Genomic DNA, 21,990 nt, shown 5'->3' on the forward strand with positions numbered 1-21,990 from the left:
TTATTTACACTCGCCACACTTTTTTTTCCCCTTGCATCTTTTCTCTCGCCTTCCTCTCCTCCTCTCTGTTTTTCTCATCAAAATAATCCCTCTCTCTCTCTCTCTCTCTCTCTCTCTGTTTCTCTCCTTCTCTCGCTGTGTCACTTCTTTTATTCATCTTACCCCAGGCCGAGCTGCTTTCACCCACTAAAACATTTCAGAGTTGTCACGTTATATCCACCCCCCCCACACACACACACACACAAAATAAAATAAAATAAAATAAAATAAAATAAAATAAAATAAAATACTGAGATTTGCAGAGGTCCAGGACGAAAACGCTCTCCACTGCCGCGGCAATATTTGTCGTCGGCGACGAAGAGACGCGGCCTTGAAATTTCAATAAACGTTTTTCCGGCCCGGCGAGTTCGAGTGCGGAGCCGAGCCGTCGGGAGGGAGCTTGGATTCGTCCGTGGAGATGAACGAGTTACGGCGCCCGAGAGAGGCGCCGCAAAACGTGCTCGCGAGCCAGTTTTCGGAAGACGCCTGGGCAAAGGCTGCTGAAATCAATCAGCTTCTATTTTCATCATCATCGCTGCAAAGGAGCTCAAGTTTCATTTGGGTTGTAAAAAGTAGAACCTGGACATGTTCTGCGGTTTTAGAGGACGTCAAATATGCGCATCGGTAGAATTCCGTCGTTTGCTCCTTGCACTTGAGCGTCGGCAGCTCCAATCAAATATCCGCCGGCTGTATCACAGGTGTCAAACTCGAGGCACGGGGGCGGGGCGGGGGGCGCCGCGTGATATTTGACGTGGCCCGCGAAGCCAAATCTACAGTGTCATTTTCCACGATTCTTCTAAGAATCTGTACCAAATTTTCAAGTCGTCATTTATCGTAAACGATAAAGTCGAGATATTACAAGCATTTTTGCGCTACCAAACGTGAATAGTTGAAAAACACGTCACCCTCGATTTCTGATTCCAAAACTCATAAATTGATGATGTAGATATGATGAGATGACTAAATATTTTTGTTTCCCAGTCACGGCGGACCCTCTGAGGCGAAACCGGCACAACAATGTGGCCCGTGAGAAGAATGAGTTTGACACCCGCGAGCTAAATAATTCTCGGGACTCCCCGGATTCCGTCATCCGGCGCACAAACGCGCACCTGAGCGGAGGCGGCGGCCGCAGTTCATTGACGGCGCACTGCAGATTTCCTCCCGCCGCATCGTCTCCTCTTTTGTCTGTGGGAGTCGCATCCCCCCCTCCACCGCCACCGCCACCCCCCACCTTTGCAACCCTTCATCTGCCGCTCACCTTCGCCCCCCCATCGCTCCAAACCGGATCCGCCGCCGCTGTTGTGTCATTTATTTCAGCTTTGCCTCAATAAATAAACCAGCGCGCAAGCCCTGCATTATTGAACACTTTGACGACGCCGTCTGCCCGCGCCGCAACGTCGGAACAATTTGACCACGCGGACGCGTGCGCTCGCTCGCAATTAATGACTTAACAAACAAACACCTTTTAGAGTCCGCTCGCTATTCTGTTTTTCCATTTGAAGTCTGTTGCGGATGCGGCCACCGGGCTCTCCGCGAAGCCCCGGGGGTCCCGCTGCATAAAAGCCAGGCTGGGAGTCCTTTGGTCGCTCGCTCGCGCCCACGCGGGCCAAGGGGGCGGGGGCTGGGGGCTGGGGGGGGGGGGTGTCTGTATTCGTGCGCATCTCAACAAAACCTGGGCGCGCACACACACACACGCCATCTGTCTCAGCATGCAACAACACCGCGGCAGTCCCGCGGCGCGTGACCTGCTCGCCACGACGAGTCGCCAAACTTTCGGAGCCATTTCTGAGGATGCTTACAGCGACAAATGTGCGCGTGCATATAATCAGAGAAGTCCCCCCCCCGTCCCCGTGTGCACCGGTGTGAGTGCGCATTCGTTAGCACTGGTGAAGTGCGTGTGTGAGGGAAATCGCACACAGACACACACACACGCACAAGGTCAAATGTATGTTGACTGTGAGGTGGCCATCATTCTTCCGTGACGTGTGTTTGCATACACGAGTGTGTCACGTTTGAATCCTTTCGAAGTACTAAGACGTTTTTTTTTTTTGTTTGTTTGTTTAGACGCCGGTCTAATCATCACACTAATTCAGTTCCTGTCATTTTTTATTTTTATGTATTTGTTTTTGGGGGCTGTTGTTTCAAAACGGAGCTGAACGGCAAAGTTCACATGACGCATTTGAGGCGTGAAAATTTGGATGCCTTTCTGTGACACTTCCAGTTTTGAGAGAGAGAGAGAGAGAGAGAGAGGGGGGGGGACACAGGCTCGCATCAACTCTGACCTCATGTTATGAATGAAAACATCCATCAGTGAGTATGACTAATCAATTTCCCCCCCCCCCCGTCCCTCGGGTGCAGGAAAGAAAAGAACGGCTTTTAATGGGATTCGAGTAATCTGATTACTCGGCGGTGGCATCTGTAATACATTAGTGACCTTCCAAAACAAAGTCATTAGATGAGAATCCCCACCGCCGCCGCTCGATTTGTAAATGAAGCCATTAGTACTTGTCAGTGATGACCACGCAATCGTGCGCTCGGGAGTTGAACGTTGTTAAACCGCTTTTCGTGTGCCGCGCACATCTACAGTACAATGTTCAGTGCCAATTTTGGAATCCCCTGATTGGATCAGAATTAGCAGCTGCACACCTTTGGAAATGTATTGCTATACGGGGGGAGGGCGCCAAATACTATTTGGTAGCAGCCGTGTAAAAGCCACAAAGAGTTTAAGGCTAGCGCCGTCGCGCTAACAGGGCTAGTTAAAAAAAAAACAAAAAAAAAAACACACTGGTTAAAAATCACTGAGACGCGGCGGTAACACGCAAGCGCAGCGCGAACAGGGCCGGGCCGGTAAAAGTCACTTCCTCGGCACATATATTCCACCGGACTCACTCTTAACCTTTTCCGCTCGTGTGCCCCCTTGCATCGCCGCGAGAACCGCGGGGTTGAAAGCGTGTGGAAACAAGTCGCGGCTTATAGGCCGGAAATTACGGTACGTAAATTTGATACATTTGCGTAAGCTTGGGTTGTGTTCAAAACGGACCGCTGGAATACGCGGATGAATTCCCGCCGATTAAACTGCTTCGTCATCTTATCGTTTGTTTTAACGCCTCCCTCGCGGCTGTAAGACCTTTGATCCGGGGAGATTGTTTAAGGCACGGAAGCGGCCAGCCACGTCATCGCTCTCGTGCGGCCATCTTGAAGTCGCAAAGGCCCCCTAAACGCGCCATTTGATGAGTCGGTTATTAACGACGTGGCGGCGCCATTAAACGGGCCACCGTCGGCGCCGCTCATTCAGAGCCGTCCCAATTAAAGCTCGCGTATCGTTATCAATAAGTTATCAGCGCCAGATGCTACGCGCTTCCAAGCTACTCTGCCGTCTCCCTACTTTCACTTGCACGTGTGTGACCTCCGGACTCCATTGATTAGGCTAAAGCTGCCGATCGATCAGTCTGAGCAACAAGCGTTTGGGTGGGGGGGGGGGGTTGTTCGAGGCGATAAAAGTGTCTGGCCTGCTCACGGGGAGACCAAATCAAGTAAGGAAAGGATTTTTTTTTTAAATCACACACTAAGGCTGAGCGATAAGGCCTTCACATGAAATTGCTATTTTTTTTATTCTTTTTTTTACCCCCCCCTCCTCATCCATTGTTCCCTTTGCTTTATAGAAAAAAAAGGCAAAAATAAAATGACTTTATTCAAAGCAAATTTTGCTTTTGTTTTTCTTCCCCCTTGTGGGATTTGCTTTATTTCTCCTGATGCAAAACAAGCTTTGAAATGATTTCCCCCCCATATCAGAGGGGACATGCTTTCAAATATAGAAGCTGATAAATCAAAAAAAGATAAAAAAAAAAAGATGATAATAATAATAAATTGTCCCGACAAATCTATTCAATTCAATCGCATTTCAACATTTACAATGTTAAAAAAATAGATATATTTGAATAAGTCTCAATGTGTGTCTTGGGGGGTATTTACTTTCGGAAGAAATGTTATTTTTCATCCCATCGCGGTGAAACGCGGAACCCGACGCAAAGCGGAGCGAGGACATCCTCGTCCTCCTCTCCCCCCCCCCCACCCTCTCTTTATGTATTTATTTGGTTTTATTTATTTATTTGCATTTCTCGCCGCAGATGAGAGGCAGTGAACAGACATCGCATGGGCGCACCTGAGTGCATCCCGCCTGCGAGCTGCGTGGGAGGAGAGAACCAAACAACTCACTTTCACTCCTGGGGTGTTTTTTTTTTTGCATTGTGTGTGAAAATAAAACAGAATAAAACAATGCCCCCCCCCCTTCAGTTTTCGGAACATTCCATTCCGCACAGCCGCGCCGGGCCCAGACTTGCCTTGATGACCTCATCGGCAGGTACCGGAGAGGCCCGAAAAACAAATGCGCGAAAACACCGCCGGACCTTATCGAACCACAAAAACATGGCGCAATTGTCCAGGAAGGAGTGGGTGAACATAAAAATTAAAAGATTAATTACATTTGGATCCAAGGGTTCGATTTCTGACGAGGTCGGGGGAAAACGAGAAAGTCCAAAGGCCGACGCAAAGGGAGGAGACGAAAAACGGGACTGAGAACGACTGTACGACTTTGTAAAACCGACGAGTGACTTGTTTTGAGTTTCGCCCCGGCAACTTGAAACTTGAAGGTTAAGCGCAGATGCGATTTACTCCCAATCTTAACGACCATCAGAGCGGTAAAGAAACACAGTCGGGGCGAGCAAAACAAACCACTTTGCGCCGCACTCACCGATGATGTAGTAGTCGTGCAGGCTTTTGAACTCGTGGCCCCACAGGTTGGGCGAGAACTCCTGGAACTTGATGGTGAAGCGCCGTTCCCGCGTGGGCTCGTCGCACGTCAGCACGATGTTGGGCGGCCCCGTCACCTCGCAGCGGTCCGCCTGCTCCCGCGACGCCACCAGGTACAGCTTGTAGAACTCGTACTCGGGCGTGGAGCGCGCCGTGTCGAGCGGAGGGCAGATCAGGTCCAGCCGGTCGCCGATCTGAGGGTAAAGGACGTAGCCCTTATCGTCTCGAAACCTGCAAGGCACGGGCGGGAGGGGTGGGTGGGAGTCATCAGGTCAGATTCTCGGACAGACAACGCCGTCAGATGCGTCGAACATTCGACAACGTGGTGACTTTGCGTTAAAAGACGGAGGCGGACCAAATAAAGCCGTCAAAAGTCGTCGGCGCGCGTGCCCTCCGCCCGGCCGTCGTGCGCTGACAGACGACAACGCCGACGGGAGCCCGGAGTCGTCTCCCATTCTCTCTGTAGTGCCGCCTCGCGCATTAAATATACACCATCACAAAGCACGCGCTTCACATCTGTCACAAAAGATTGCGGTGACGACGCTGCGGCAGCGCTGGGATTCGCACAATTAAAGCTTTTCAGGGAAAAGATTACGCTCCCGAAAAGTTGAACAATTTCTCCACAAATGTTAAGCTACGTTGAGGCACTTGCGACGCCACGGTCACGGGAAACATCACCATTTTGGGGGGGCGATTACATCCTACTATTTGTGTTTTCACTTCCCAGGTCGCAACTTTCCAGAATCCGAGCGGGCCTCGCGGGTCGACATCCGGGCTTCCTTTCACTCCGCGTCTCGCTTTTGCCGTCGACAAAGGAGCCATTCATGTGGCCGCACTTTGAAACGTGGTGCGCTAGGACGGGTTGGTGGGGATGGGTGAAGGGGGGGGGGGGGACAGAGGTGACACTGATGGAGTTTTCGGAAAGGGGCGGGGTGGTGTGGGGGAGAAAAGGTGGGGTTTTGTTTTCTTTTCTTTTCTAGCCTGAAACATTTTTTCTAGTGGGGGGGGGGGGGGACACAAAATATTTTTACACATTTGAGTAAATAGACGTGCATCATAAATAAATCGATCACGTCAACCTTGACTGTCCTTGAATGCGTGGAGCTTGGCGGGGGAGGCGGAGCTAACAAAATGGGCTTCTATTAGGGAACAATAAAAGATCACGCCGCCCTTTTCTCGCGGCGGCTGAGATTTATGGCGTCCCGTCCGTATAAAGCTGTCCACTCTAATCTCATGGTGTAATTTCAGACACACAATGTACACATAATGTCAAACACGCAGCAGGGGATTGTTGGGGGGGGGGGGGTGTCAGACAAGCAATGGGCTTCATGAAAAATGAGTCATTTATGTACAACGTCCGTTCGGGAATTAGAAATTAAACAAACGAGAGAAAACATCAAAACATCGGCATTCTTAAGATGTTAGATCACAAAAACAAATTTTAAAAACCAAATAATTTGTCACCCCTTTTTTTTTTTGGTGGGGGGAGGGGGGATTTGCCGGAGCACCGTCTGATTGATGCGTCATTTTGAAACACGGCAAAACATCCTAAACGAACTTCCCGACACGTCTGTCCATCTCCCGGAATAATAATAATAATAATAATAACGATAACAACAACAAGACGTCTACGTTGAAGGGTGAAGAAGAGGGAAAGATGGCGTCTTGGAGGAGAAATATTATTCCAAGCTTCGGCGCTGAAGACACGAAGCGAGGAGCAGCTGCTAGCATTTTTCCAATGTTTTGCTGCAGCAATCAGAAGTGTAATGGGGAACAGATGCTCGGGAATATGTAATACATAGGAACACGGATTCAATTCCTCCTTCTTTGACACAACAGTGGTTATTCCTCCACAAATGTGTGTGTGTGTGTGGTTTTTTTTTTTTTGTAACCTGACTGCGGCGAACGAAGGCAAGTAACAGTCCATTAAACTCTCGCACGGGGCCAGTCTGATGTATTGTTTATATATTAGCAGCGCCACAATGAAATCTTTTCAGAAATCGATGCACAGACATTTTGCGTACACGGGGTCACCCCCCTCCCCCTATATAAATATATTTTTGTTCCTTTTTTAACAACTAACATGCATTTGAAAACCGTATACAGAGTTTTAAACAAAAATAACCTTTGCAAAACGCTTAGCATTAGCATGCTAGCGATTATTACTACTACTACAAAAAAAATCGGAATAAAAAGCTATATGTTGCAAACAAACAAACAATTAGAGCCACGAAACTCCCCCCCCCCCCCCCATTTGAATAATCCATGACAGTAATGTCTTTTTAGTCCAGACGGACAGCCCACTGTCCATTAGCGCCCGGGTCGGACAAGCGGCTTTAAATATCCATAACGGTTATTAGTGTCTTCATTAAAGAAGCATATACCGCCCGGAGAAGGAGAGCGCAAGTGCCGCTTGAGTGGGATGGACCAACATTCGGAGCGGCGGCGACGAGAGAATTGCCGTGGAAATGGATGAGAGTTGAGGGCGAGGGGCTGGCCCAGATCGCTCAGAACGTTGCCACCGCGGAACGAGCGTGTCCGTTAGCGGCGACGTCCAATTTACGCCAGAGGCAAAAATATCAGCACAGACATAAAAAAAAACGTCAGCGGGGATATTCCAGTCATTATTTTCTCTTTTGTTGTCTAGCTAGCATCTTGAATATTTGTTTCTAGCGTGTTTCCAGCAGCCGGGTCGGGGACTGACTGACTGTTCCTGATTATTCTACCGATCACGCCATCAATTATTTGAGTAATCCCATAGAAATGTATTCAGCTCGTGGAGGGGGGAAAAAAAAGCTGACTCAGCTAAGTCAAGCAGAACTATCCGTCGACGCAAAAAAAAAAAAAAATAATAATAATATGAAAAGCATATTCGGGCTGCCTGAAACCATTTGACCACGTATGCACTGTTTGACCAGTAAAAAAAAAAGTGTCTTTAAGTGATTTTAAGACACTATTACGTTCACAATGTATGTACAACATGATGTAAAAAGTGAACTCACTGGTAGTCCTCACCATCGTCCTGAAAATGCATTTTGCATTATGAAACAACAATACCAATACAAAATATGCACGCGAGGTGCAGGTACACCACCGCGCGCCGCCATTTCACCTCTCTACCTAACGGGAGTCTCGGGACTCGAGTACACAAGAGAGGACTTGTTAACTATCAGAGAGCCTTTTTCCGACTTTTTTTCAAAAATTCTCACCAATTCGCCGACGCTTTTTCCAGAGTTGCGAGTCGGCGCTCTCTTTATAGCCTCTCGATTCGGTACAGAAGTCCGGCTGCGTAAGCGGGGGCGTCGTCAAACGCTTCCGACGAAAGACTTCGGACGTTCTGCGGCTCTGTGCTTCGCGGAGATTTGGCTTTGTGGACGATTGCCCGACGCTGCTATCCCGCTCCCCGGCCTCAACCTCCATTGTGCTGACGTGTCGCCGAGCTAAGCTAACAAGCTTAATCGATACTCTTTTCAGAAGGCCGACATTACGTGCTAGCATACAGGTAAGTGCTCCTCCTTCGCGATTTCTGTCACGTAGCGTAAAAGATCAAGGACAAGCCAAATACTCAGTCTGGGCTTGATGTGCTGTCGGTCGTGTCTTTAATAAATGCGGTTAGAAACATAATGTCGTCCACCTATCAGTAACGGAGCTCAGGGATCGAAAATGGCCGCCGTTCGAGGCAGCCCGACATTGTTTCCGCCATCTTCATAATCTCAACTGGCTCCCCGTTTGCCAGTCTGCGACTTGAGCGTCTGGGCCTCCGCCGTGGTCGTAAAAAGTTAGCATCCGAATGCGCCTTCTCGTTTGTTTATTGCCGCGCAACCGTTTCTTCACTCGCACCACTGAAATTGTCTCTCCCTGACCGCCAGCGGAGACGTTCCGGTCCGTTTTGACTCGGGGCGCGGTGGGCTACGTGCGACCCGGGCCGGCCAACGCTGCGCCGACAAGCGGAGAGGCGCGAGAGGTTGCCGCAAAGTCAGCCAGCGCTGCAAAGCCCTCAGGAATGTTTGCGGTGAGCGTGAGCAACGACAGCGGCGTTAACAGCTTCCATGTGGCGGGCGGGCGTGCGGGCCAGCAGAGCAAGAGCGAGAGAGAGAGAGACGGGAGGTGGCGTGCTGGATACAGAAGCCGTGTTTGAAAATTGAAAACCTTCACTGGAAACTCACTGCTCATTTGAAGTATCTTGTAAGCTCTACACGCGAGGGCATGACAGTCCCAAATATTTTTGACTGACCTTTCAAGACCCACTAAAATATGTGGTGGGGTGATGATGGAAGTGACTAAAACAAAGATTTCTCCAACTTTGAGAATTCCCGGACTTTTGCTACGCTACTTTGTTTATGCTAACTTTAGGGACCGTCCTCTCATTTGCGCTGAAATTTGCGACTTGTTGCCTCCCTTCCGAACAGCGTCCAGCACTGCTTTCCGAGTCAAGCGAGCAAGCGGTGTACGTCCATCCATTTTCCGGGTCGGGTCGTGGCTTCAGCGGGCATACCCAGACTTCCCAGGAGGGATCCCGAGGAGTTCCCGAGCCAGCCGAGAGACATAGTCTCTCCAGCGTGTCCTGGGTCGTCCTCGGGGTCTCTTTCCGGTGGGACATGCCAGGGAGGCGTCCGGGAGGCATCCGAATCAAATGCCCCAGCCACCTCACCTGGCTCCTCGACACTGAGCCCCTCCCTGATGACCGAGCTTCTCACCCCTTCTCTAAGGAAGAGCCCGGACTCCCTGCGGAGGAAACTCATTTCGGGATCTTGTTCTTTCGGTCACGACCCACAACTCGTGCCCATAGGCGAGGGTAGGAACAAGGATCGACGGGTCAATTGAGAGCTTAGCTCCCTCTTCACCACAACGGACCGATACAAAATCCCCGTCACCGCGGACGCCGCACCGATCCGTCTGACGATGTCCCGCTCCGCTCTTCCCTCGCTCGTGAACAAGACCCCGAGACACTTGAACTCCTCCGTACTTCAACATAATGATAATAATAGTCATAAAATAAATAGCTTGGTAGCACCGTGGGACTTTGAAGGTAACTGTGCCCTTGTCATCACACACACACACATTTCTCTTTCTGGAGGCAGTTGGGAATGCTGCAAGCGTCTGTGTCACATCCAGTAAAAATCACAGCGCGGTTGCAGGTTGGAGCCACGCTGGATGCCTTGACATTTGCAAAGAGCGCAAGTACACACACACACACACACACGCATCGTGCACCTCACGGCCTTCATCTCCAATGTCGCGGTGCTCCCGCTGAGCCGAGCGCGCGGCGTCGGACACAATGCGGGAGATGAGCGCATCGCATTAAGCTGAAGCGGCGTCAAGCTAACTAAGCAAAGTATGGAGGAGGACTTCTTCGTGTCGGCAGCCATATTCGGGTCAGGAGGAACTTTTTTTTTTTTTTTTCCCCCTCCTCCTCCTGTCTTGCTTTGACGTTGCCATCATCATCCTCATTTGCATTCCTCCTCTTCCTGACTTAATTTTTTTTTTTTTTTTTTGCCGTGTGTTTTTCATGTTTCCGCTCCGGCGTCTGCAGCTCAGAACTTTGTTTTTTTTTTTTTTTTTTTTTTTTTTTCGCAGCTTCTTTGTGACTCTCGCCGCCACAGACGCTCCGTGATCGGCATCTCCTCACAACCTCCCCCGCCACACCGCATTGCTCCGTCTCTTAAAATTGTAGCCGGAGGGGGGCGGGGGGGAGATAAAAAATACGATGAGAATAAGTCAACAGCGACGACTGATTGAGGAAGGCAGCTCGGGAAAAAAAAAAGTGTTAACGAGATCTTTCAGGACACAGTTCGGAAGTTGGAGGTTCCAAACCGCCCCCCCCCCCCAACAACAGTTCACCTTAATCTACAAGAACTATTTATTTCCTCTCTTCCTCTCAGTAACCGAACCACAGTTCAAGCACTATAGGAGTGCCATTTTTTTTGGTTTTTTTTTTTTTTTTTACATCCGCCCACGTCAGCCACACGTCTGGAAGCGAACTGCGAGTCAGCAACCGGGTGGACGCGGCGCATCACGAGTCACCTGGAAGTGAAGCTGCACGTCGTCTGACCCCCCCCCCCCCCCCCTGGAACCTCAGAACAGCTTCACTTTGCTCACATCTGCTTTTTTTTTTTTTTTTTTTTTCCTTGGGATGATTTATACAAGACTGGATTGGTCCCCATTAAGGCGCTTTAGTGGAGGTGTGTGTGGATGGACCACTGCAGGTCCTGACATATGTGTGTGTGTGTGTGTGTGTGTCTGTGTGTGTGTGTGTGTGTGTAGTCATTCTCACACACACACACACACACTTAAAAGCCCCACTGAGGTTTTCCCAGTTGAAGTATGGAGCTGAGGATCACACACACATGCACACTTAAATGGATGGCGGCAGCTGGCGTGTGAAGAGTCTTTGAGTTTTAGCTTGTTCAGGCAGACCACCTCGCTAATTTAATTAGGTCACCCTGGGATGGGGCGCGCCCACGACAACACACACACACACACAGGAACCGTCCAATAGGCATCGACCTGGTGGCGAGGAGTGAGGTGAGGTGTTGATCCTACCAATGCGTGTGTGTGTGTCTGCCCTTCAGAGGCCACAGGGTCCAAAGAGTTTGAAACTTTAGCTAAGGATGCCGCGGGGGGGGGGGGGGCGCTGTAATCCACCGGCGGTCCCACGGGACCACCAAATATGCGCCGGGAGACTCGCGGGCGGGACGTCGACTTGAACCTAAAGTGCGATGCAGCTGCGCAAAGTAAACTCGCAAAAAAAAACCAAAAGAGCACTTCGGACTTGGAAGTTAGAAGAAACACGCGCGCCTACAAGTTTAAAACCGATCAAGCAACGGCAAAAACTGGTAACTTGGGGCACGTGGAGGTCAAGGTGTCACTGTGCATTAATTAAAAACAAAAAAATCCAAATCTCGCATTCAAAGTCCACTTCATTAGGTACAGTATACCTAATAAAATGCAAGCCAACGATTGTGTTTGCATTCTTTCCCATGCGAGTTGGACTCCGGCATCTTGAAGCCATTTGGGCTTGAAACTCTCGGCTGCCTGTACCAACCCCCACCCCGCCGCCACACGACCTCCAAACCAAAACCAAAGACAGTCAACTCTTTCCTTTAGGTGGGTTCGGTGCACGTATTCTCACAGAACCCATTCCGTGGTCTCTCAAACCGCTGGAACCGCTTTCAGAAGTGCTGGCAGTGAACGAGTTAAAATCTGTCATGATGGCTTCCGGTGCCCCCGCCCCCACTCTGCCACCTCTCCCAAAATGAACTACTCCATCCTCATCCCCGCGCGCGAGCAGACTTGATTCAGCGAGAGGGAAGCGATTAACAAGGGGACACTTTCATTCCGCCACTTTCCAGCTCGGTCACAAAACGGATAAAAGTTGAATTCAAGGCGCCGCGGAGGAACGATCAAAAGCAGCTTTCTGGTCATGAAAACCACCATCCACTCCTGTCAAGATACTGAAGAGGCGCTATGGGTGTCAGAACGCGCACGCGTGCGTGGGAGTGCGCTTCAGCCACTTCTCACCCACTTTTGCTCCTAAAGAGCGGCGTGGAAAAAGTCACCCGTGCTTGAGAGCGATTGGGGGCGAGTCTAATTCCCGGAGGGCCCCGCAAGTCCGTCGGTCCCGCGGAAGCGTCTTTTGACCGTGCGCCTCAACGCGCCTCATCCACCTGCCACCCAAAAACAGCCCCTCCCCCCCTTCATCCCCTCATCCTCAACACCTCCCCCGCAATCCTCTCTGCCTCTGTTTGAAGCTGACTGTTTGTCTCCAGGGTTGGATGATTGACAGCTGAGAGAGAGCCACGGAGCTCTCTGGTGACAGATAAGGACTTTGGCTCTATTACTCACTGGTTCCCACACACACACACACACACTGCGGGTCCCGTGCCGCGCCCCAGTTCGCCAGGGAGCGCCCAAACCCTATTTGCATTAGGATGGTGCCGCGTAAAATAAATAAATGAATCGGATGAATCGAGGAATAAATAGACAGCCGGCGAGGCTGGGGAGGAATGTGCGGATGTGTTCGTTCTCAACCGCTGGGGCTCCCGAGCGCCGAAAAAAAAAGCACGAAAACCCAAACACACGGTCAAATATGGATGAAAAGACTGTCGCTGCCCAAATTATGGAGAGGAAATTTAAAAAAAAAAAAAAAAAGGAGTGTTGAAATACAGTTTTAGCCCCTGGTTTATTGTTTGACAGGCTCTCCCGCGAGGTCACGTTGCCTTCCTGCTAACATCTCCACACCAGCGGATCCCTTGAAAATACATCTGTATACACCTTTTCAGAACTGCTCAGTAAGCTACACAAATAATATTTCCTTTCCACAGACAATAAAAGAATATATGTCCATCTACACGTAATATCTGAAACAGCAAAATACCAACGCTAGTTTTCTTAGCACATCTGTGGTGTTTTACACTGTGTCTTAGCACTAAGCTAGCAAAATTTTACAGTAAACCTCAATTGGGTTTTGAAAACGAGAAAAAAGTAATTTATTACTGTACTTATTTTCAGCAAAACTATCTTAATATCTCAAACGAGAGACTTTATGTCAATGCTGAAGTCGCAATTTTCGTACGGTGACTCCACGCAACGGTGGGAAAACTCCTCGGCGTGAAAGAAAGCCTCTGCCGGCCCATCCCCGCCGTCGGGTGCGAGAGGTCACGGGCCTCGCTCGAGTGCTGATGCTGCGTGCGGGCACACAAAGCAGATTAACCCTCACAAATGCGGGGAGGAGGGGTCGAGTGGGGTGGGGGGCGGGGGGCGGGGGGCGAGGGGGGCCGGGCGACGCGCCCTCAGCACGCACCCTCGTCCGCCAACCGATTGGCCGACGTGGCGTCATCTGTTTGCCCAAAGCGCCAATGAGAGGCGGAAGCCCCCCCGATTGCGTGCACAGTCAGCGGTCAAACGGCATCGTGCGGCAGTCGGCGACGTCGCGGCCCAGTTAGTATTCATAGCCCCCTAATTGCGGGTTAAGCCCGGGCCACATTCCTCTAACTTTTGATTTGTTTTTTTCTTTGACACGTCTGTCCTCCCGGCGCACCCTTATCACGAGAGTTCAAAGTTCCTCGCGAGATGACGCACTCCTTAACGCACTTCCTTTGCCGGCTCACTGCGAGTCCAAAACTCAAGAAGAAGCAGAGGAGCATCGTGTGGAGACGGGAAACTCATCCTTTGCATTTTTTTATTTACATTTTTCCAAAATAAGGTTTGGCTTGGTTTGATTTGAGTACATTACATGCAAAAGAAAGAATCCTTTCATCCTCGGTTGAGGCGCTATAGCGATGAAACTATATTTCCAAACTCTGCGGAATAGAGTCGGGTAGTTTTAAGCCCCTGTTCACGGCACTGACTACTGGCGTGGCTGCTTCCGAGTGCCTCGTTGTCAGCCGCGAGTGCACAAACCTTAGATATGAGTCGCTAGATACAACTTGCCCTTTTCAGGCTGTATTCCTATGGTGACTCTAAGCTAGCAGGGTCAAAGTTGTTAGCGCACGTTGTGTGCGTGAATGGCCAGAAAACCAAAAGACCGAGAACGCCGGCATATTGTGATCGCGTTCCACACCGGATGTGGGTCACGTGACATGACATCTGCTATTTGGGCACAGCGTTGTCATTTCATTCACGGACACCACACAGTCGAACAGTTCAGGTGCCGTTGGCCGCTCGACACGGCCGGGATTAAAAGCGGAGGCCCGTCTTCAATGGCGTTTGCCACTTTTAATCTCCCATGAGGCCTTGAGGTCGAGTGAGAAATGCGCCCGAGGGCAAAACGGAGGCTAATTCACACTCAACATGGAATTATAATGTTTCCACGCATGAAGCCTCTGAATAATTTACGGCACTCAATGGCTGGACATTATTCATTCTGCGCGCGCGGCGGGACGCATCTGGGCTGCGCCGGGGATTTAGCCGCGGCGTTCACTCGCCGCTCAGCGGCGCGTCGCGAAAAGCAGAAACAAGATCGGGACGGGGGTTAACTTACGGGTTGAATATCTTCTGCGATTTTGCTCAATGCATTTGTACAGTAAACAGTCATTTATTCGACAACCCACACGCAATAAATGAAATCCGTGAAGTATCTAGGTCGAGTGACGCGAACGATATCGCTCGTTAACGGGGGTGGAGGGTAAGAGGAGCATGACGAGGGCTGTAATTGGCTGTTTTTTTTTTTTTTTTTTTTTTAAAAAAAGGTAAGAAAAGAGACAATTGGGTTTCCACACTCGCCCGCTGTGCAAAAGTGTGTGCGTGTGCAGACCGACCACAAGAGAGGTTAAAGGCCAGACACACCTTTCAATCAAGTTGGTAAAGTGGGCAGGGCCGGGGGGGGGGGCGCCCCCCCCCCCTCCCACCTCGGCCCCTCGTGTGCACCCGCCCACCCCCACAGAACAAAGACACTATGCGCCGCACACATTTATGGAAACACTTTGCGATAAATCACTACATGCCGTATCACTGAAAAAAATACACATGTGTAACGGCGCGCTAATAAAACAAAATAAATCAATTACTCCTCCCCACATAGCTTGAGCCAATAAAAGCGCTGATATTATTATAAAGTATCACATAAATCTGATATCGCTACATGAATAAAGCTGATTTTTTTTCTTTATGATGAGGTGCTCCTTGGAAAAATGTCCGTCCATCCCCCCCCCCCAAAAAAAAGTTTGAGAACCCCTGCGTTAGGCAAAGTGTCCAAAGCTCCCGCACAAAGTCAGATCATCTCCGACACTGCCAGCCAGCTCGCGTGTGCACAGGCGGAAAAAATCAAAAACAAAAAAAAAAAAGCGCTTTTGCATTTCTCCGAGACACGCCGACAAGACGAGCGCGTGTATGCGTGACTTTGTGTGTGTACGTGTGCGCATCCGAGCGCGGGTGGAAGCAGCGGCGTAATCCCTCGCCGCGGGACGCCCTCCCTTCTTCCCGTGCCAGATGAGGGGGGGGGGGGGGGGACGGTGGGGGGTACGAGGCCAATTTCAACAGGAGCGCACGCTGCCAAGCGCAAACGCGGCGTCATGGGCTGGCATGTGATGTCACTCCCGCGTGGGCCCGGTCGTAAGCACCGACGCCGTCGATGGCGGGCCGGCGTCACCCGAACTCGATCGAGCCAAAGCGCATGTTTGACGAGGAAAAACGACTGACGCATTTTCCTCGTGGCAGAAACCATAAAATAGGAGTATAAAAATAGTATATTGCCTCATCATATTGACACGTTAAATGTATGAATTACTTTTGGAATTAGAAATCAAGGGGAACGTGTTTTTCAACTATTGTTGATGTTTGGTAACGTTAAAAAGTTATAAAAAAAAATATGAATTATAATATGACAATTGGAAATTTTGGTACAGATTTGAACAAGAATCACAAGTTGACATTTGCCTTCGCGGGCCACATAAAATGATCTGGCTGGCCACCATCTGGCCCCCCGGGCCATGAGTTTGACACCTCTGTTCTAAAATTATGATTTTGTTGTTGATACACGATTCATTTGACCTTCTGTCAATTTGTGGAATAACATTCCATTGTTCTGCTTGTCAGTGTATGTCGTCGTCATAAATTGCTCAGCAAAGATATATTTGTCGTCACCTTTGGGAACTTTTCGGACCCGTCGGCCCGTCGGAGGAAGGGTTTGCGAAACGTGCTTTCGAAGATTAGCCGCTAGAGAACAATACTTCATATTTAAAAAAAAAAGCACCACCCCTTCACTCTTCCACACATTAAAGCTCATGTTCATTTAGTAGTTCTTTTAGTTGTTTTTAAATAAAACTTTGCAACCAGCTATGATATTTCGGTCTACGATCGGTGAAATAAAGACTTCAATAGACTTGCTAGCAAGGTGGCTAAGTAGCTACCTAGCATGGCTACCATCAGTTTGTTTCCCCTCTGATGAATTCATGAAGTTACTCATTTTATGAGAAAAAGGTACATATCAGGACTTGAAATGAATACTTCCACCACCACACAAACCGCCGCGACGTTTGGTTGCCGCAAAATAGTCGTCGCTTCTTTTTCAATTCGCGCGCACGCGGAGGGCTAAGCGCAGGTTTCTTCCAGCCTACAGGTCTGGAAGCCACGCTGGCGGATTAGCGCCGAGGCCCGCGGAGAAGCGATGGACGAAGATTATGCGAAGAAACCCGAAAGACGGCTGCGAAACGGTTAAACCCGCAGTTTTGTGGCACAGGATGGATTATCTACCTCTCTGTGCCCCCTCTCCGATCACTCCATTGTATCCCACTATGGAAGGAACAGTAAAAAAAAAAAAAAAAAACAAACAGGAGGGTGGGAAAAATCCCCCACCCCCACCCCGCCCCTTTCTCCAAGTAAATTAATAATATGAAGTCCCCAGATCCCTCTCAGCTTGCTTTATCCTTTTTTATTCCTCACTTTGACGCTTTATCTCAGTATTCCCGGCTTCTATTATTCCCCGGGCTGTATGCCGGAGTTATAGGAGTGGATGCCGGCCCGCAAGTGTGCATTCAAAGAAATGACGACAGGCTTTGAAAGGGAGGACGAGGGGGGGGGGGGGGGGGAGACGACGAGAGACGGACACCAGTACCCATGGGTGTATCTTTTGGACCCTTTCAAAACCAAAACCATTACCAGCCTTCCAAAGGGACATGGGCTGAAACACGACATCACTATTAGCAGGGTCACGCAAAAATCCAACGACCGGAGACAAATTCCTCGTGTTGTTGTTGTTGTTGTTGTTTCATACTTGGCCGATAAAGCTGATTCCAATTCCGATTCCACACGACAGTACCGACATAACACCGTTGCGTCGACCTTTTCGGACATCCGCCTCACATTTCGGAGGTTCCGACTGGTTTCTTCGATTGTTTGTTCGTGCTCTGCCGTTGTTTATGGCCGGTTTACGGTCTTGAAAAATTGTGTCATCAAACCTCAACGACAACGGGATGAAAGCGGCGAGGTTATTCGCGAGATCGCTGACGAAATATCCGACGCCGTCCTACGACTGGTCAAACCGGTCAGATTGAGGCAAACGAGATGCAAAAAGAAATAAACAACCGTCGGCGCGCAGCCTGAGCAACCGGTTCGAGTACGTTCAGGTTTAACACGCGCTAAACCCAACAGAGATGGCCGAGATAGTCGGGGAGAGGAATAACGACTTTGTGGAATGGGATATTGTTTACCAGTCGATCTACGGTCCTACCCTCACCTATAGGCACGAGCTGTGGGTCGTGAGCAAAAGAATAAATTCCCGGATACAAGCGGCTGTAATGAGTTTCCTCCGCAGGGCGTCCAGGCTCTCCCTTAGAGACAGGGTGAGAAGCTCGGTCATCCGGGAGGGGCTCAGTGTCGAGGAGCCAGACGAGGCGGCTGGGGCATCCGATTCGGATCCCTCCCGGACGCCTCCCTGGTGAGGTGTTCTGGGCACGTCCCACCGGAAAGAGACCCTGAGGACAACCCAGGACATGCTGGAGAGACTAATGTCTCTCGGCTGTTTTGGGAACGCCTCGGGATCCCTCCGGAAGAGCTGGAAGAAGTGGCTGGGGAAAGGGAAGTCTGGGTACTACTAGCTACTTCCCCCGCAACCCAACTGGAAAAGTGGTGGATAATGGATGGATGGATGGATGGATGGATGGATATTTTTTCCGTGCGGGAGAATGGAGCAAGAGTTTTACAAGCAGGAAATGAAAAATATGGACGTAAATGAAGCAGAGATGGAATGAAGGAATAAAAAAACTACTGGGGTCGGGGGGGGGGGGACTGTCCAGTGGTCCCTAATCCCCTTACGGACAGTTTTGTTGAATGATTGACAGCCATGCACTTCTGTGATAGCATGGGGGGGGGGGGGGGGGCTCGACCATTACTGAAGGGATTATCACTCCCCGAGTTTTACAACCCCACCCCCTCGCCCCTCCCCCAACTCGGCATCACCTCATCACCCGCTCGATGGGGTCAAGTGGTACGGGCCGCTTTCTGTTGTTTCACACCCCAAACCGCCTTTGTCTGCCTTGTTTTGCAAATAAAGGCGGCAATAATGACAGCGGCAGAGTAGAGCGGGGGAGAGAGCAAACATGTAGGTGGGGGAGATGAGGGCCGGGGGGGGGTTACTACTCTTCCCCAGTGTACACAAGCAGCCCACGCAGACTCGTATTGCAAGTCCTCACACCCACGCACGACACACGCCTGACGAGCACTCCAAACGACCGCTCGGGAAAGGTCGCCGTTGTTTGATTAGAAAAATGGGAAACGAGCGACCGGGCCGCTTCAGCAATCAATCATATCTTTTTTTTTTTCTTCTTTTAAATCTATATTAAAAATAATGGAAAAGACCGCAGGAAAAGTTCAGGAAAGTTCTTTCCCCCGTTCCGAGATAAAAGGTACTCTGGGATACATTTGGTCTGGAATCACAGAATACCGAACCGGGGCGATGCGTGGAGCGCAGATCGGACAAAGCGGGTCACACGGCGCCGCGCATCCATCAACTCCAACACCAAAGAAGGAGGCCTTTGATGGCCCCGCCCACTCTGACCCTTTGCAACGGCCTTCTTCAGCAGGGGAGAAAAGAAAAAAAAAAAAAAAGAGAGAAAGGGAGCCGAAAGAAAGGAATTTCTGTAAAAGTAGCGGAGGAAGAAAATATAAAAATATAAGGAATAAAATACTGAGCTTATTTTGCAGATATCTTTTGGGGAAATCGGATTAGTTAAAGAAAAGCCGTCCTGTAAACTTGTCAAGTTACTCAATAAAAAAAACAATAAAGAAAAAAAACATTGGCTCTTCTGTCACCGACATCTGATCTCGGTTAAAAAGTCGTCGCTTTTCTCAGCTCCGCTGCATTTAAAAAAAAAAAAAAAAAAAAAAAGCCCTCCCAAAACGTAATATCACATTTATGACGAGTCCCATTCAAGTTATATTTAGTACAGGAAATGGAGCGTGAGTTTTTCCGAGGTCGCGGCGCAACAACGGTGGGTTAACACCAAAACCAGATGGGCCGGGCTCTTTTTAAGCGCTAATTACAACTGCACGCACGCGCAAGTACACACGCGGGCCTTTGAGGGGCGCGTACAAAGCCTGCAGTGCTCATGAGGGTGGAGAAGGGCTGTGAGGTAAACTAGCTCATGAGCACGTTGGCATGACGACCTTTGCTCCTCGCACGCTAACGCTACAGCAGCCCGCTCAAATAAATTTATACATCCGAACTCCTAAAGCTAAATTTCCGCAGCTTTCTCAATTTCTCTGGCTCGGCCAAACGCAAGACACGTCAGTCACGGTGAAAAGGTCTATTACAGACCGCTAGCACAAATTATGGGTCGCCATGGCAACAACTCCTCTCCCTTTTATAAATCAGAGTACATTACACGTGGTTTTGCTGTTATTTAAAGCTTTTAAACTTTCCTCCAACTTATCGGAGGAACCACAGAGCTGACAGTTCTCTGAGGGCTTCACGCCGAGTTGATCAAAGTGCTCGGTTCTGCCCAAAAAGTTCTTTTAAAAGCTTACCGGATTTCACCAGGCTGGACCTCCCGCGGCTGAATGTGACAGGAGGTGTCAGCGATGAGGACTGCGAGGTTTTACTCGGCCGCATGCGGGCAGGAAGCAGCTCGCTGCGGTTCTGACCCGAAAACAATCAGTCACTCTGTCTGTCCGCTCCATCTGAACCGAGCAGAACCGGCCGACCGCACGTCCGCCCCTTTCTATCTTTTCTCCGAGCCGACTGGTGTGACGCGCATACAGCACCTCTAAATATTCCACACCCGTTTTGGGTCGGAGTCCAATCGTGGACCCGACTGATGGGGGTGGGTACAAATCCCGTCTGCCATGTAAAGCTGATTTAGAACTTTCTTTTAGGTAAAAGCCATCATCGGAACATTTTTTTTTTTTTTGGCACTCACAGTCAAATATCGTTTATCCTCTTCGGAGAACGACTGATATTAGTGCCGCACTGATGGGTCGTGAGAGGAGCTAGGACCTCTCAATGTACTGCCTCCAGGTGGCCAGGTGCAGAAGGCGAGGCACAACAAGCAATCAAATGATGCGGTGTGTGACAATTTTTTATTATTATTTTTTTATTATTCTATTCGGCTATGTCATTTCTGGATATCACCGTTTATCATTCCGGCTGCAGCTATATTGGGGAGTTCTTTTTTTTAGCTTAGTCGTGTATTTAATGCAGTCCAGGACGCACACGGGAGATTCTGAGCTGTCTAATACATCGAAAATATGCTTTTGTGACCTTTTGATTGTCATTTAGATAAAAAAAAAAAAAAGACTAAATACTCTTCACTCTCATTTTTATTCGTTTGTAGTAGAAACACTTAGCCTAGTTAGCTTCTCTTTTATCCGGAGCCAATTAGCCGGCGATTAATGAATTATTGAGAAACTGGAAGCAGGAGGGGGGGGGGGGTGGGATTAGAAACCTAAAGCTAGCGTCTCGACAAGAAGGGATCCTTGTGTTACAAGGCAAGTGAGGAGACCACCTAGTGCTGCCCCCAGCAGACTCCATGTTGGACTCAGCGATGGAGCAAAGATTTCAACCGTCAACTTCACAATCACAATTTTTCCTGTCCTAAAAAAAAAAATTAAATAAAAAGCAATCGAAGGCCGGTGTGGGTTCAGGAGGGGGTGGGGGGTTCTGCAGGTGGGCAGAGTGAGCTTTGAAGTGGGAGGCGTGGGGGGGGGGGGGGCGTCAGGAGATCTGGAGGTTAACAACGTGACATTCCGTTTGCTACGCCGACACGAGGGAGGAAAGAGATGTACTTAAATACAAGTACAGATACTTGTACGAAAAAAAAATAAATCAATGGAAGAAGTACAGACAGAAAATGTGCAAATACAAAAGTAAAAATGGATTGTCACTGTTAATTATATAGCACAATGTTAATAACGTCACATTGTTTACTTTACTGAAATCCTCGCTAGCTTTGGCTGAACTTTCATGCTATCAAAATACCAGCTTTGTTAGCAAAACGATGGCTTGACGACAAATAACGAAAAATCTTCTCCTGATTTCATTTTTTTTTTTCCATACTACAGAGATTTTTGGGAGAACCAAAACACGTTGAATTTGAGCACTACCTAGCGTTGGCTCAACTGCTCTCCGACCAAAACGCTAGCTTCGTTACCGAATGGTGGCTTCGCTAACGCTGACCCGGTGAACGACGACAACAACAAAAAATCATG

At 49.4% G+C, this 21,990-nt stretch overlaps 1 protein-coding gene across 3 annotated transcripts in view; it reads right to left on the reverse strand.

The window, feature by feature from the left end:
- efnb3b (ephrin-B3b) overlaps positions 1 to 21,990 on the reverse strand; it is a 46,274-nt gene that overhangs the window by 19,954 nt on the left and 4,330 nt on the right. For all 3 annotated transcript variants that reach the window (XM_061808498.1, XM_061808500.1, XM_061808501.1), the window contains one exon: positions 4,790 to 5,079. In XM_061808498.1, the coding sequence (XP_061664482.1) occupies positions 4,790 to 5,079 (290 nt within the window). The remainder of the gene's footprint in view (positions 1 to 4,789; positions 5,080 to 21,990) is intronic.

This window comes from Syngnathoides biaculeatus, chromosome 21 (genome assembly GCF_019802595.1).
Source record: "Syngnathoides biaculeatus isolate LvHL_M chromosome 21, ASM1980259v1, whole genome shotgun sequence".
Taxonomy (NCBI): Eukaryota; Metazoa; Chordata; class Actinopteri; order Syngnathiformes; family Syngnathidae; genus Syngnathoides; species Syngnathoides biaculeatus.